The 13,243-nt window shown below is 42.4% G+C and overlaps 1 protein-coding gene across 1 annotated transcript in view; it reads right to left on the bottom strand.

Annotated features, from left to right (window-relative positions):
* Positions 1 to 5,857: 5,857 nt before the first annotated feature.
* The window catches only part of LOC109957969 (axin-2), a 19,769-nt gene continuing 12,383 nt past the window's right edge, over positions 5,858 to 13,243 (bottom strand). The window contains exons 7-10 of the mRNA XM_020596234.1: positions 11,615 to 11,848; positions 11,321 to 11,425; positions 10,659 to 10,784; positions 5,858 to 7,686 (exon numbers count right to left, since the gene is read on the bottom strand). Of these exons, the coding sequence (XP_020451890.1) occupies positions 7,560 to 7,686; positions 10,659 to 10,784; positions 11,321 to 11,425; positions 11,615 to 11,848 (592 nt within the window). The 3' untranslated portion in view covers positions 5,858 to 7,559. The remainder of the gene's footprint in view (positions 7,687 to 10,658; positions 10,785 to 11,320; positions 11,426 to 11,614; positions 11,849 to 13,243) is intronic.

Raw genomic sequence — 13,243 nt, forward strand, 5'->3', positions numbered from 1 at the left:
TTAGAAATGCTGCTCCTCATATTCAGGATTGTAGAAGAAAAGAAGAGAAACTGATGGATTCAAAATACACCACACACCGTCCAAAGTGCATGAGACCACAGGCGAAGCCTTTCGAGGGACTGCATACTAATGGGTCACTGAGGAATGTGAACAACATTGCATGACATGACAAACTCGTGTTATCGGATCATTTGGCCATTTTGAAGTTCCAAACAATGGCGGTCCAGGCAGTGGTCGGCATAGAGTAGCTTAAGGCTGCATGGCATAATTCTCTGTTTCTCCTTTTGAGATCTGAGAAAGATGCCGTCCTGCGGTGTTTACTGACGAAAGGACACTGCTAAATGGAGCTGTGGTTCACCAATCTGTAAATATGGCCCTTGCCAGCCAAATTGTTCCCCTTGTTGACAGTGGTTTGAGCCCAAGGTTCTATCTTACCCAAAGAACACAGGCTTCCCTTGGGGGTGGTTTGAGCCCCAACAGGGGGTAGTTAGACAAAATAGACAATGCCTATCCCCTGCTGACACATAACTGGCAGAGGCAGACAGAAAGTAAAAGAGACAGATGAATGCTAAATCCTAAAATAATTTAACAAAAGTTGTTCAAAAAAATGCAAAGCAGGCCAGAAAGCTACTTTTCTACTTTGAGTTCTTATGGGTAGTTGTGATAAAATCGCGGTGAACTTACTAACTCTTTTTACAGCTTTCTAGAGTTCCAAAAAACAGTTTTTAATGTTTTTTTTTCTTTGTGACTGCCAGATTTTTGGGGGATAAAGTCAGTAAAAGTTATGTATTTGCTCAACAGGCATTCATGCTAGTGAAGGTTATGTTGAATCTAGATATTCCCTCCAGATAGCAGATACCCCCTCAACACCCTCACACCCACATCCACGTCACCCTCACAGCAGAATGACAGAGAAACAAAATAGTTCAGGGAAGCTGGAGAGATAAGTGAAGTTGACAACACAACAGCAAGAAAGAGTGGGTGAGAGCCACAGACAGCCAGACTGGAGGAGAGATAGATAGAGAGAGAGATCTCAAGCAGTGCCAGCCGAAAGAGGATCAAGGTGGTTTTGGATGAGTTTCAGAGGTAAGCTGCAGTTAAAGCCCCTAGTTTGGACCGTTCACACGCAAATGCCAAGCCCCACCGCACACATCATGAAACACAAGACAACTCTGAGGTGTGTGGTGACAGGAGAGGGGACAGCATCCCGTGTCTGGGGTTTGCTTCAAAAATGCAAATGCAGGATCATATACAGTATCAATCCAGCTTGTGGAGGGACTCTCATATTGCACTTTGTGTGTTTTGGATACTGATATCAACTCATTCATGTGCATGTTATCAGATCATTTCAGTTACATAAATGTTTCTTTGAGTCTCTGGTGTAAAATGTTTCTATATTAAGAACATATAATAATAGGTACATGTATTAGGAGACATGGTTGGTGTTGTTTGGTATGCTTAGACAAAAAGTTATTTCTAAGTCCAAAATTGTATCTCAGTGTAATTTCATGAATAATTACAAATAAAAAGGAATACAAAATCCAGTTCAGGATTAGATATTATACTATTTGTAGTGTAAGCACTCTCTAACTCTACTACAACCCATAACCCATTTGAACAGTGTGTAATGTGAAAGGGTGTTGCTCTGACGACATTACCACCAACAAGCTCATCTCAACTCTGAGTGTTGTATCATCTCTCAGCTCGGTGTTCTGGTTTTGTAGTTCACAACTTTACTGTTTTGTTTCAGTCTCCCCACCCTCATCAGTGCTAGTTTTGACTGAAGGAGGCAGCTGTTTACAGTGAAACGCCTCAGATAAACTGACTGTATGCTACCTGCGCAGCAACAAACAGCACATAAAATCAGTGGCGAAGTTAGCTGGTGATAGTGAAGTGTTTCCCCAGGAGTAAGATCAGAGTAGGACTAAAAGGAGAGCACATACTGTACCACAGACACCTGCACTTGATGCAGGACTGTGTTTGATCACGTGTGTTTTTTGTTTGTTACTTGAAGTGCTGATGTTTAACTGAGCTACTTTTCCTTTTTTGCCCCTGAAGCATCAGCAGCAGCAAACAATTATAAGCGGTGCATGGTGAAGCCTACTTTGTAATCATCTCCTTTGGGACGCAAGCAGTTCGCATCTCAAGGCAATGTAGCTGACAGCGTATGATGGGTGTCAAAACACCCACACCTGTTGCTTTCTATGTGAAGTCCTTGGCTACTGGACCCTGACATCTTGTCATCATGTGTCCGGTATGTGTTACCTGCTGTCCTCAAGTGTAGCAGAAAGAAGAAACACATAGCTGAGCAGCGGCAGCAAAAGACAGGAACTGACTAGGGCTACAAGTTAGGTATAGTATGTTTGGTAAGAATAAGCAATTTGCTAACAAGTGCAGTGACTTAATAATGTAATGATATGTCAGTGTTGTGGTAACTGCTTGTTATCCCGCTCCTAAGTGGACTATAAAAATCAATTAATGCAGGTTTAGGTGTACCATTACTGTGAAGCTGTGTTAATAAAACATGACTTGGATGCAGTGTAACCTCAGTTCCCATCCATCCAGTATTTGGATCAAAAGAAGTTTAAGCTCTGCACAGTTCTTCCTCAGAAGATTACACCTTTGCAAAATCAGCACATACCACAATTTTAGTTGTGAGGATGAGACTTGTACAGAGGATATATTGTTCTTTGAGGTTCGTCTGACTTCTTATGAATTAACAGGCATCGATCTGAATCATCTGATCTACTGACCGAAAGATTTCACATGGCAATAGCCTCAGAGTCGCTGCCAGCCTCCAGTCAGTCCATTTGACACGTCTCCTCTCCATTAGATGCCATTCTGTCATTATGGGAAAAGTAATGTGAACAATCCAACTAGCTTTTTTCATTCACACTTTCCTTCTCTCTGTTCCACGCGCCTATCTGGCACCGAGCTACACAGTTTTATGCATTTCCTGAGATTTCTGGTGGGATTGTCAGAGAAAAAGGAGGGTTTATTTTTTCTGTTCTCTCTTTTTTTCCTGTGCAATCTCTTGCCTTCAGAAACCATTAATGCCCATTCAACATCAACATCAAGGCACAGCTTTGATGTCTATTCTGGCAACAGACCTCTTTCTTTCTCCGCTGCCTGCTGCTCTCTCTCTCTGTCTCTTTCTACCCCCCTTTATCCCTTCCTCTTCCCTTCGCTCACTTTTTACGGTTACTGTACAATCAAACAATTAAATGGATTGTCAACAAAATGATTTTACCTGGTAATTAAATATGCAAAGTGAGTCGGCAGGCGGCGTATGAGAAGGCGATTAAAAGGGGCCCGCTGTAAATCTACAAAGTCTTCAGCAGCACAATAGGCAGCAGCCCCAGCCTACCTCGCACACTAGCTTAGCTTTGGGAGTGACTGGTGCCTCTTTATACCAGTCACACACAGCCATGTTTACAATAGACCCAACCATGCTATGCCAATTACCACAGTGCAAGGAGAAATGAATGCCACTGTTTGGAGAAAAGACAGGGATGAAAGTGGAGGTGTATGCAACATACGGGGCAAACGGGGCTGTGGGAAAGAAAAGCGTGCTGCCAGTGAAATCAAAGTCACACCACAGAAATGTTCTCCATTGATAAAAAGACTGTGAAGAATTGTGGGCTTCAAATTAAAATTTAAGTTTAAGGAGTCAAAAGCATCAAAAGCAAGTCAAGTCCCCGTGAACGCAGGAACTTCAGAAGCTGTATGTAACCTGCATTGCACTTCAACAAAGCACCTATTAGGACTGGAATGCCACTGAAAGGCTGAGCGAAGCTAGGGTTTGGGGTGTGTGCAGGAGAGGGAATGCGACAGTCAGTGTCTATCTGTCAACGCTTTGGTGGGGAAAAATGCAAGTAATTTTCCTGGATAGGTTGCCCTTCAAAGCCAGAGCCCCAAGAGGCTGTAAAAATAGAGCTGGGGAGAGGCAGAGAAGGTGGGGGGCCAGAAGGGTGGAGGGTTACACCTGCCCCGTTCCAGACAGTTCAACAGAAACTACCTGGTTCAGCCTGATTAAACCCTCCTCACTGTAAAGGGAAACTGCTTTTTTAAGGTTTGGAGAGGATGTAATGCACTGGTTATGTGCTGAGGTTTCGCTCTGTGCCTTTGATAAAAAAGATTCTGGGAGATTAATCTGACATTCATTGTGCAAAAAATACAAACAGTTAAGTCAAGGAACTTATTTTTAACATAAGTGTATATGTGGTTTAAGAAAGACAGAAAACCTCCATTTTCTCATAGACTATAGGAGCTTTCTCATCTGGTAGGAACAGGTAACAGAGGAGAAAGAAATGAGAAAATCATTTTAATGACTGCCGTCATTGTTGTTGCATGCTACCTCTGCTTTTTGCCTGTTGCAAGTCTGTTTTTATTTCAACAAATTGAATTTGTACAAGTGAGTGAGTTTGCAGGCAGCAGAGAGCATTGCGCTCCCTACCATTGAATTATTTCCTGGTATTAAATGATTCTTTAACCCTCAGTGTTGAAAGAAAAAACAGATAATTGAGGGAAACATGGTTAGGCCCTCTGAGAGGAGATGCAGGGTGCTTCATTAATGTTTGTGCTGACTGTCAGAGTAGCACTGGTCTTCATTGCTCTTTAATAGAACCAATTAGCCCTGTTTCCATGCTTAATGCCTCCCGTTTAAGTGTTGAATATAGATCCTGCAGATTTAACCACTGAGGGACTGTGAAGCATCAGAAGGTTAGAGGCTTTTAGTGATTTCTGTTTACACTGTGAATTAAAAGCTCTCATTACCGAATTTAGATTTCAGTTATTTGTGAAGCAATAGATCATGCTAAAAATCCTCACAATAATGACTGTATGAAGTGACTACGAGAATTAATGTAATTAATGATTTGATTCAAGTGAAGAGTTGTCTCCCCACCTTCAGTCTGCATTGTGATGTGATCACAGTACAACTAGAAGGTTTTTTATTCTGCTTTTCTAATGCAGACATAAAGGTTACAGAGAAGGCCGGTAACTTTCAAGATTAATTAGGATAATCAGGATAATGTAGGATAATCACCTTTATTTGGCCAAGTATGTTACTCACAAGGAATTTGTTTCCGCTACTGAACCGAGGCAGCCATCTGGGGCAACTTGGGGATTCAGTGTCTTGCCCAAGGACACTTCGACATGTGGACTGCAGCAGCCATCTGGGGCAACTTGGGGATTCAGTGTCTTGCCCAAGGACACTTCGACATGTGGACTGCAGGCACCGAGATTTGAACTCCCAATCCTGGTTGGGAGACGACTGCTCTACCCATTGAACCAGTCACCCCCGTGAGTTATTGCGAGTATTTAACAATAGCTTCCATACATGCGTACTTGTATGCATCATTTCACTATAGCATGGTGTAGAGTGTCATTTCCACTATGTGGTATATTTTATAATCTATTCAATGAGTAAATAGCATTACATTTTACATTAGTCCTTAAACGGGAATGTTACAAGGACCAAAGTCTGATATTATTGAGATCATTTTTGAAAGTCTTTGTGTCCAGCATGAAGGGCTATGTCATGCCCTAATGCTCAAATGTATATTCCAATTAAATGGTAGCATCGTAAACCAGCAGGCCAGCATGAGGTTTGATGTTAAGGACATGATCGACTAAATAATACTCTGCGTTCAATCCATGATTTTTACTTTTCCAGATTTGCACAACTAGTGCTGGGATGTTTCCTGTGAAAACACAGCATATCACTGACAACACGAAAGGTGCAGGCAATACGACATGAAAGAAGCAATTCCAGGCACAAAGGCGTTCATTTGAAAAATATAAAACTTTAATAAAGGCTACATCTCTCAATAATTACAATAATTATAGGTCCATGTAAATCTTTAAATGAAACTCTTTATATAATGTATAATTTACAGTTTAGATAGAATGGAACAAAACAAAAGCGGCCATGGTGTAAAAACAAAAAAGGAACATGATTACAGGATATTATTAAAAGCATAAAAATATCTTTTCAACATAAAACCCTTCTGAAAACCAAGGGATATATATTAAAACCCTGAAACAGGGTAGCACATGGTATGGCGTCCATGTAGGCACAGGTGCTGTATTCATAAAACACCAGCGTGTGTGTTTCTATGTGTGTATTATTTATGTGTGTGTAGTCTATGTGTGCATCACGTGTCAGTATCCACACTTAAGAATGCATAATTACAATGTATACAGGAGCTCTGCTATATACGATGTTACTGTAACAACATTCAGAGGATATTGCAGCCATGATTCTTCAACGCTCGCTTTTTTCTATTTTTTGTGTTTTTTGACATGCTAACTTTCTTGAGAAGTCGTTCTCAGTTATCCAAACCGGTTCTTGTTAGCGCAAGTTATTTTGGTGTGTGGGCTGTAAACACTACCATTATTAGATGGTACGACTTGTGCTCCAGGTCTTCTCTGTGTGTGTCTGCAACTGTTTTCATCCCCCCCATGCAATGCCTGGTTTATAAACAAAGGCACAGCAAAAAAAGATTGAGCTCTGTCGCCGGACTGAGAGAAAGAGAAAAGAGAGGGAGGGGGAGAGAATGAGGAAAAGGAAACCCTAGTGTGACAAACTCAACGTTACAAACTACCAGCAGCATATAAGACTGGGATCACCTATTAGCATAGTGGAGGGAGTGGAGTGCGCCTCGGACAAATCCACACCGCTAAGTGTGTTAGTTTGGGTCGACAAGTCAACAAGGCTATGGGAGGTGCTAGGCTAGTGTCACATCCTTTGTGTAAAGTAATAAACAAAAACAAACACTAAATAATATCACCACAATATTCTCCCAACTTTCAAAGCAGCTTGCCCATGGGCTGGACATAGGGAGGAGGAGGGACACAGGTTTAATGAAACTTGGGAAGGGAGAACGGGCAAAGGAGTGGGTTGTCTGTTTCAATAAATATTTAATAAAAACTCTCAACTCAAGACAAAGAGAATCTATATATACTGTATAATACATGTATATATACATAATATGCATGTATGTATATGCACACGTACGGATGTTTTGTAACGATGTTGGACTGCCAGTTTAAGAGCAGGTTGGTGGCACTGCCAGTTGGTTGCCCTCGGTCGGGAGGCCGGTGTGGACTCACCATCAGTCTCTCATCACATCACAACAAAACAGTCATCTACATCTTCAGTGGTTATATTCAGGAAGAAACGAGGTCTCCACACCCACCCCCGCAGGCCTCCAATCATCACGATCATCCTATCTTGGTCTTTTAAAGTCTTTTTGTCTCATTCCCTTGTGTAGCTAAGGCTGATTGGTTGAGAAAGTCAGGGAGGGGCGGCACCTCCTCTGGATTCGGCATACTTCATTGGCTCATCTTCCTTCAATCATCCTCTGTGCTGGATATATTAACTCTGTTTAGCTTAATATTAAGAAATAGAAAAAAAACAAAAAAAAAAACAAAACCAAAAAGGAATCCTGAATGGTTTTGTTAATTATAGAGTCGTTTGCTCAAGTTTTTTTAGGGTCAGTTTAGCTTTTGGTTGGGCAGGAAAGGGCGTTGGTTGGTTGGCAGCAAAGTGGCTTTTAGTCCATCCTCTCCACCTTGCCCAGGACCTTGCCCTCATACATGGGCAACACAGTGGCATCCTCCCACACCTCCTCAAACACGGCACCACACTCAAACTCATCACTGGCCTTCTTGAAGTAGTACCTGAGGCAGAGAAACAAAGAGAGAGGTCTGTGATTACAAAATGTTGAGTGTAGGTGTAGAAGAAAAAACAAAAATTGAACTCAAACACAACCTGACAGAGTGGCAGCAGGTGTACATCTGATCCATTTCATCATGTTTTAAACCGCTTTGAGGCACCTACACAACTACTTCCATATACACGCTCGCGCACAACTCTCTTTAGTCCAAATCAAAGACACACACTCTGAGAGCCAGAAATGGATCCTGCTCAAAACAACTTAGTCATAGCCTTCAATGGCATCCCTGCACACTTCAAAGGCAGAGCCTGACTCCACATCACACCGCTGCACAAACAGAACTGAACCCTCCGTTTAAACATTCCCTGTGATAATTCAAGGTGCTAGAAACAGGCAGTTTGTGTGTGTTCACCCACGTGTGCTTGTCTCCTCATCTACTTGTTCATCTTGATTGCTGGCCATTCTACAGATGCCTATCTGTCCTGCACAGTCTTATTAAAGTTGAAGGTTTAATTAGAGGTTGTCTTAAGCATCCCCCCAACAGTGCATCCCGCCCTCTCTGTGTCTCCGTGGATTCTAACTGGGCTCACTGTCAAATGACGGACCTTTCTGTCACACAGGTTGACATTTCAGGTGCCTGAGAGTCTGCCTGTGACTGCAAGAGCACACACTGCTGCTTTCACATAAACACACACACACACTTATGTTTCTCTCTAACACCCGTGTGCCCAGTGGTGCATCAAAAATGATGCGACAAATGCTGGTACACAGTGTGCATTGTGTCTTTTCACCAGGTCCCGCACGTCTCAATTTTTTTAACTCTGTGCGCACCAAACAGGAAATGGACGCGCTGGGGGCAACATTCAGTACAACCCTATACAAACATCTATAGTGTGGTGTGCTGTCTAGCTAGAAAGCTAACTAGTCTTCCACACAATCATTCATTCAGCTTCATTCGGCTGTTCTGTAGGTTCGATATCTGCCGGCTAGCTTATTTTCTGTGGATTTCTTCTTGTACTGCTATTCCAGCGGTGTAGATTGTGTTTTTCTCAGCAGCGACACCTATCGTTAAGGAGAAGATTGCAGCGAGTCAAACGTGAGTATAAACAGTTCTGGCTCTGTGCTGACGTCACAACAGGCGCGCGCCATGGCCAGTGCGTGAAGCATAATTGCACTTTCACATGCACTTGTCATCACAGACACAGACACACACTTTGGCAGCTTTTCCGTCACCAGCGGAGAACAGAGGAAAAAGGGGGGAGCAGAATGAGGAGAAAGCGGGGGGGAGTGGAGTAGAGGCCTTCCCTGAGTGGGTGAGATAGGTTGGATACAGGCCGAGCCTGAGGGGCTTTACCCTGGGAGGGGGAGGTGGCAACTGCTCAGACAGCCCCCTGGAGGTCACGGGTCACCTAGCAAGCCCACTCTTCTTCCTCTCTCAAGCAGAGATAACTCCCAGGGTTAGCTTGGTCCCAGTGACTATGAAGTCTCCTGGAGCTCCTAATGATTTCTCCTCTCTACTTTAAACCCAGCAAAAGATCAGCAGGAGGGGATTTAATGATAAGCTTTGTAATGGAAAAATGCCTCATTTTGCCCACGTTGTGCCTGCATTCACAATACAAAAAAAGAAGAAAAAAAGGGGGAAAACTGTTTTACGAGCAGTTGCTCAGCTTACAGTCATTCAAATAACATGGAAGGAACGGCGTACAAAAACATATACACAGAGTTTTATTTTCCACGTTGATTGTAATTACACAGCTGAAGGAAGAGGCTGTGTTACCACAGCTGTGAGACTTTCTATTTGCGTGTGCAGCACTGTGATGAGGCGATGACTATTGTTTAACGATATAGCATTTCAGCTTCAGGAGACTTTTCCTCTGATGCCTGAATTTTGTTGGACGGGATTTAGCCTTTTCATCTTCCATTAGTAAAAAACAAATGAATGCATTAACCTTCTTAATTTAATTGGCTAGATAGTTTTTTAACTGCTACATTTTCACTCACAAATACTTCAAAGTCATCACTTTGTTTCAGCAAGGGAGACAGGAGTCCTGGAACATGGTTCATGTGGCAGGATTTTTCTCTTTTGCAACATCTGGCACCAATATCATCTGGCTGGGCTGCGGCATACTGTTCTCAGCTGTACCGCTGCCATGTCCAAATTAACCAACTCCACACATTCTACTGCCATTGAAGCCAAACAGTTCATCCCCACCTCCCTGTTCTCTTTTGCTCACTGAAGACTTATAGGATAGCAGGGGTGCAATGACTTGTTTGCAGACCTTCTTCTCTTTCTTGCCTAACAAGCAGATGCAGCTGTAACCTAATGCTGATGTCATGGACTTCATGTCTTTTCAGCAGCATACAACCTACGCAGTACTGGAACAGTTACTCGACAAAGCGAGCCTAGACTTCCTGGACAGTGGGCTTCCTGATTTAAACAAACTGACCATCATATTTTAAATCATCTATCAAGACCATACATTGTTTACGAACATCTCCTCATCTGACATTGACAGGAGGCGTTTTTCTCATGGTAACTGCTATCAGTCATTAACAGAAGAAAGCACTTGCACCCTTTGATTTTAATGGCTGATGCAATAGTGTGGAGGAGGAATTTGTCGGCCTCGCAATGGTGTTTGTGCACAAAATAAAATGGCTCAGGCTTCAAAGCCATATTTATTAAGGCTGCCTTACCATGGAAATCAGTACCAGATGTGAGAGAAAAGTTTGCTCCAGAACACCCTCCTCTACCCTCTCTCTCCCCATAAGCTCTGAATACAATGGATCGACCCTGTTTCTTTTCAACTACTGGGCTCCAGTATCTCACACTCCCCCTCAACAGACCAGCATATATACAAGTACAATAACAAATGCACACGTAAACATGCAGGTAACTAACCCTGCGACAGAACCGACTGCCTGCAAATATCTATCTCGATCTGTATTGGTGCGCTGTTATCAGTGGATCATATTTACCGGTAGTTGCCTTTCTTGCTAAGCTGCTCCTTGAAGTGTCCGAGGGTGAGGCAGTGGGTCTTCATCATGCTGCGATAAGGAATCTCCTCACCACAGAAGAAGTAGGTGACCACAAGCTCCTTAGACCTGAAAATGCAAAATAAAAGATGGCTTTAAACAGCTGCACTCATAGGAAAAGAAGTAAGACAGCTGTATGTAGACAAAGAGTTTTTGGAGTGTTATTAATTAGAGATGCAAACAGACAGGTGGCAGCCGTTGTCCTTTCAACAACAAATGTATGAAGGTGGCTGAGTTACTAGAGGCTACTTATCACATCTTTGTTGGGTTCCAGTGGTGAGTGTGGGTAGTTAGGATTCCAAATTAAGGCATGTTTAATCTTAAATGACTAAACAGTGAGAGAAGAGGAGTTCAAAGACATAGCTATGCTGACTCATAACATCTCTCTTTGAAGGGACGAACAAGAAAAGCTGGGAGGAAAAGAGGGAAAACACAAGCTTGGAGAGGGAGGAAATGTGCAAAAAAAGTGTCTGAGGAATGTAAGCTGAGAAGCTAGAAAGACTGAAAGAAACTGAGAAATACGTTTTAAAAAATGAGCTTTGAAACAAAGACAGATCTGTGGTATAAATTCAAATGAAAAGAGACATAAATGAAGAGAGTCATACTCGTCTGCCTGGAGTCCAGGGCTGGTCAGAGGGCTACCTGCAATGGGGAAGGCAGCTGCTGGATAACTCCTGTCTCTCTGGAGGCTGCCGGCTGCTGTTGAATGTCTGTCAATATCACAGATATCAGTGACTAGTAAGTACAAACACCAGTATGAGGACAAACCACTGAGCATCATTTACAATGTATTCTGATGTGCTGAAGCAGAAGTAGAAAATAGGTAGACAGGTAATGTGTGACTGATTATTATAGTTTAACGTGTAATGTGTGTCCTAATGATGACCGATTTTGCCTACCTCTGTTTTGGCGGCTTGGAGACCTCTTCTAGTCTGCGGCAGGCCTCTTCTAGCTGTGCCAGGGTGTTGGGCGGGGGCAGGGGTGGCATGGCCGGGTCCTGGATGAATGGGTGGCCAGGGTGGTGACCACGGAGGTGAGCCCCACTGCCGAGCCCACCTCCACCCCAAGAGGAGTGAGTCCGACCGAGCAGGATTTTGGAGTCAAGTGGGCCAGACTTCTTCAGGCCTGGAGAACTGTTAAAGATAAAAAAGGGTCAACGTATAACATGAGCTGTGACCTCAAGACACTAGTATTCTTTGGTACAGAGGATGTCATGGTGATTCCTGGCAGAATTCAGAGTGCATTCATTCAGAATATAGAATTCAAAGTTTATTATTTCAAAACCTATTATTCAGATGCTGATATAGATTCAAATCTTTATGAGGCCGTTTTGCTTCCATACTTTCTCATAATACACAGCTGTACCTCCCTGAAACCAAAGTTACATTCTTGTGATAAGAAAAGCACACACACAATGATTTAATGAGCATTCTGTGAGATTGTGAAGATTATATTATTAAAACTTATCCTTTTAAGTGCATTTAATGAAAAATAGTGGAGTGTTGCAGACAACTGGATATTCTACCTGTGTGATCATTTAATTTCCTTGATGACTCCCTTGGAACAGGGCTGTGCTAAGCACAACTCCTTACAAGTGCATCTTATAATGAAGTGAATTCACACACACTACAACTATGTGAAGGTTATACTTTTGTCTCATAATGCAGTGTCTTATTAAAGTAACAATTTCCAAACTATGTTAGTGCTTTAGCTATATAGCAACCCAAATACTTCAATATTTCACACAAAGAAGCTTAAAGGATCTAATATTTATATAAATGAAGATTACACCGAGTCTGTGAGGAAGAGAAGAAGGGAATTGATGCCGATGTTAAGGGAGGCCGGGGCGAGGGGAGACATCGCGTTCCTGCGGTATGACCGACTAGTGACCTGTCCTCAGAACCAGAATCCAGGACCTATGACCAGCACGCTGAGGACCAGTATGCTGAGACAAGGAGAGTATGAAGGGGTCGCTGGACCCTCAGCTGTATGAAGAAACATGCAGGTGTATTGATATCCGCAAGGACAGATGAGCGTTGGAAACAACAATTAGCAGGAACCAACAACAAGTATGACCCACGTACGGAATGAGGCAAGTGATTTGCTACAGAGGTTAATAGTTTTTGAGGGACTGGATCTGGAACTGAACACAATTTGAGACACTGAACAACATTATCATGAATCGGACGATGACTTTGACCCTGAAAAAACTTTTTTAAGAACTCTGAAAATAACTGCAAGTATTACATGGATGAGCAGTTTAACAGCAATGTTAAGACTGAAAACAAATTATCATTAATTCACTTTAATAGCAGAAGTTTATACGCAAATTTTCAGAGTATAAAACATTATCTTAGTAGTCTTACACATTCTTTTAATATAATTGCTATTTCTGAAACTTGGATGAATAATGTAAGGGGAATGGATTTTGACCTTGATGGCTATGACTTGGTATGCACAAACAGAAAGAATAAGATGGGAGGTGGTGTGGCCTCGTACATAGATAAAAACTTTTGTTATAAGAAAGT

Source organism: Monopterus albus, unplaced genomic scaffold (assembly GCF_001952655.1).
Source record: "Monopterus albus unplaced genomic scaffold, M_albus_1.0 scaffold29.1, whole genome shotgun sequence".
Taxonomy (NCBI): Eukaryota; Metazoa; Chordata; class Actinopteri; order Synbranchiformes; family Synbranchidae; genus Monopterus; species Monopterus albus.